A 2,337-nucleotide genomic window follows, 5' to 3' on the forward strand; every position below is an offset into this window, starting at 1 on the left:
GGATTTCGGGATGGAAAAATAAAGCTTTGCTTCAAGGATTTTGCCAACTTTCACAATTCTACTGGTCTTAACCAAGCCACATTCATCCCATTTCTGCTTGGAAGGAACAAATACATTCTTCATGCCTCCCAAAACACCACCTCTGAATAACATCCTCTAGTGTCGACAAAGATTTTTAATTACCTTTTTTAAAGAAAGTGACAGAAAAGAAAAAAAAAAAAAAAAGCAAATGTCACAGAAAAGGCCATCATAACTATGATTTTATTATTCTTCTATTTGCTTCCTTAGAAGAGAGAGTGAAGATGATCTTGCTTCATACATCACTCAAGTCAACACGTGTGTTCTGATCCCCTCTCTTTTGGACAAGGAAAACAAGAAAACCAGGATGTTGGAGAGTAATTATACCATGCCAACTGAGTTTCTTCTTGTTGGATTCACAGATTATTTGCCTCTCAGGGTCACACTCTTCTTGGTATTTCTTATAGTCTATACACTAACTGTGGTGGGAAATCTGGGTTTAATAATCTTAGTTCATATCAATCCGAGCCTTCAAACCCCCATGTATTATTTTCTTAGCAACCTGTCTTTCTTAGACATCTGCTATTCTACCGCGATCGCTCCTAAAATGCTGGTGAATTTTTTAGCATCCAGGAAAAGCATCTCTCCCTATGGCTGTGCACTACAAATGTTTTTCTTTGGTTGCTTTGCTGATGCTGAGTGCCTCATTCTGGCAGCAATGGCCTATGACCGCTATGCAGCCATCTGTAACCCATTGCTCTATTCTACCCTTATGTCGAGGAGAGTCTGTATCTGCTTCGTTGTGTTGGCGTACTTCAGCGGGAGTATGACTTCCATGGTACATGTCTGCCTCACATTCAGGCTGTCATTTTGTGGCTCTAATATTGTCAATCATTTCTTCTGTGATATCCCACCTCTTCTGGCTTTATCATGCACGGACATCCATGTCAATGAGCTTCTGCTCTTTGCCTTATGTGGTTTCATCCAGACCAGCACTTTTGTGGTCATATTTATCTCTTACTTCTGTATCCTCATCACTGTTTTGAGCATTAAATCCTCAGGGGGCAGGAGCAAAACGTTCTCCACTTGTACTTCCCATTTCATAGCGGTCTCCTTGTTCTACGGAACACTCCTGTTTATGTACTTACGTCCCACCACTGACTATTCCCTGGACACTGACAAGGTAGTTGCAGTGTTTTATACTGTGGTCTTTCCCATGTTTAACCCAATAATATACAGTTTCAGAAACAGGGATGTAAAAAATGCCCTCAAAAAGCTATTAGAAAGAAACTGGACTTTCAAATGAATAAGAATGAAAATCATTTAAGAATATTCAAGGTAGGGGCGCCTGGGTGGCTCAGTCGTTTAAGTGCTGGACTTTGGCTCAGGTCATGATCCCACAGTTCATGGGTTCGAGCCCCGTGTCAGGTTCTGTGCTGGCAACTCAGAGCCTGGAACTTGCTTCAGATTCTGTCTCTCCCTCTCTCTGCCCCTCCCCCACTCACCCTCTGTCTCTCTCTCAAAAATAAATAAACATTTAAAAATTTAAAAAAAGGAATATTCAAGGTATAGTCTGCACTTCCAATATCATCATGCCACGAACACCTTGTATGTCAACTATTTTAAATTTATTATCATTTCTCAGAAATAAAGATAACATTTCATCCTCCATACTTTAAAATGCTTTTGTCTTCTAAAAATCTCTCCAAAATTACTCTACTCTATGAAATATGCTTGAGATAAAATAAATAATAATATCTCTTTTCCAATTAGTGTTCACAAAATACTTTGTATATTGATTCATTATATTTTTTATCATGTTATACTCAAGGTCTATGTTGACTTGTCTATCAACCCATCCATAAGTAGAAACTCCTTGGCAGCAGGGGATATGTATCTTGGTTATTGTTCCAATTCCTATATGGTACAGGAAATATGGCATATTCTCATCACATGTATGTTTAATGGATGAATGGATGGAATAAATGGATGGATGGATGGATGGATGGATGGTGAAGTGAGCATATTCTCATCACATGTATGTTTAATGGATGAATGGATGGAATAAATGGATGGATGGATGGATGGATGGTGAAGTGAGTAAATGTAGCTTCCTGTGTCTGGGAAAATGAGTCTAAATTTTGCACTTTCAGAACACTTATCATCAGGGAAATTGATATCACTCATGATAAACAATGGTGGTTTCGCTGGTTCTTAGGAAGTTAGATAGAAGTCACATAGCAAAGGTCTCTTTAATATTAGTACAGTGTGAGGTTATAACACATTTATTTCTCTGGGATGCACTGATTAGTGTAAGAG

The 2,337-nt window shown here is 38.6% G+C and overlaps 1 protein-coding gene across 1 annotated transcript; it reads left to right on the forward strand.

The window, feature by feature from the left end:
• The first annotated feature begins 385 nt into the window (after positions 1 to 385).
• LOC101101336 (olfactory receptor 5AS1) lies at positions 386 to 1,324 on the forward strand. The gene has a single exon (XM_003993333.1). It carries the CDS (start codon positions 386 to 388, stop codon positions 1,322 to 1,324), a length of 939 nt encoding a protein of 312 aa, XP_003993382.1.
• Positions 1,325 to 2,337: the final 1,013 nt, after the last annotated feature.

Source organism: Felis catus, chromosome D1 (genome assembly GCF_018350175.1).
Source record: "Felis catus isolate Fca126 chromosome D1, F.catus_Fca126_mat1.0, whole genome shotgun sequence".
NCBI classification, from domain to species: domain Eukaryota; kingdom Metazoa; phylum Chordata; class Mammalia; order Carnivora; family Felidae; genus Felis; species Felis catus.

Excerpts from the sequence above, each read along its gene's own strand:
- LOC101101336 (XM_003993333.1), top strand. The coding sequence starts at position 386 with ATGTTGGAGAGTAATTATACCATGCCAACTGAGTTTCTTCTTGTTGGA.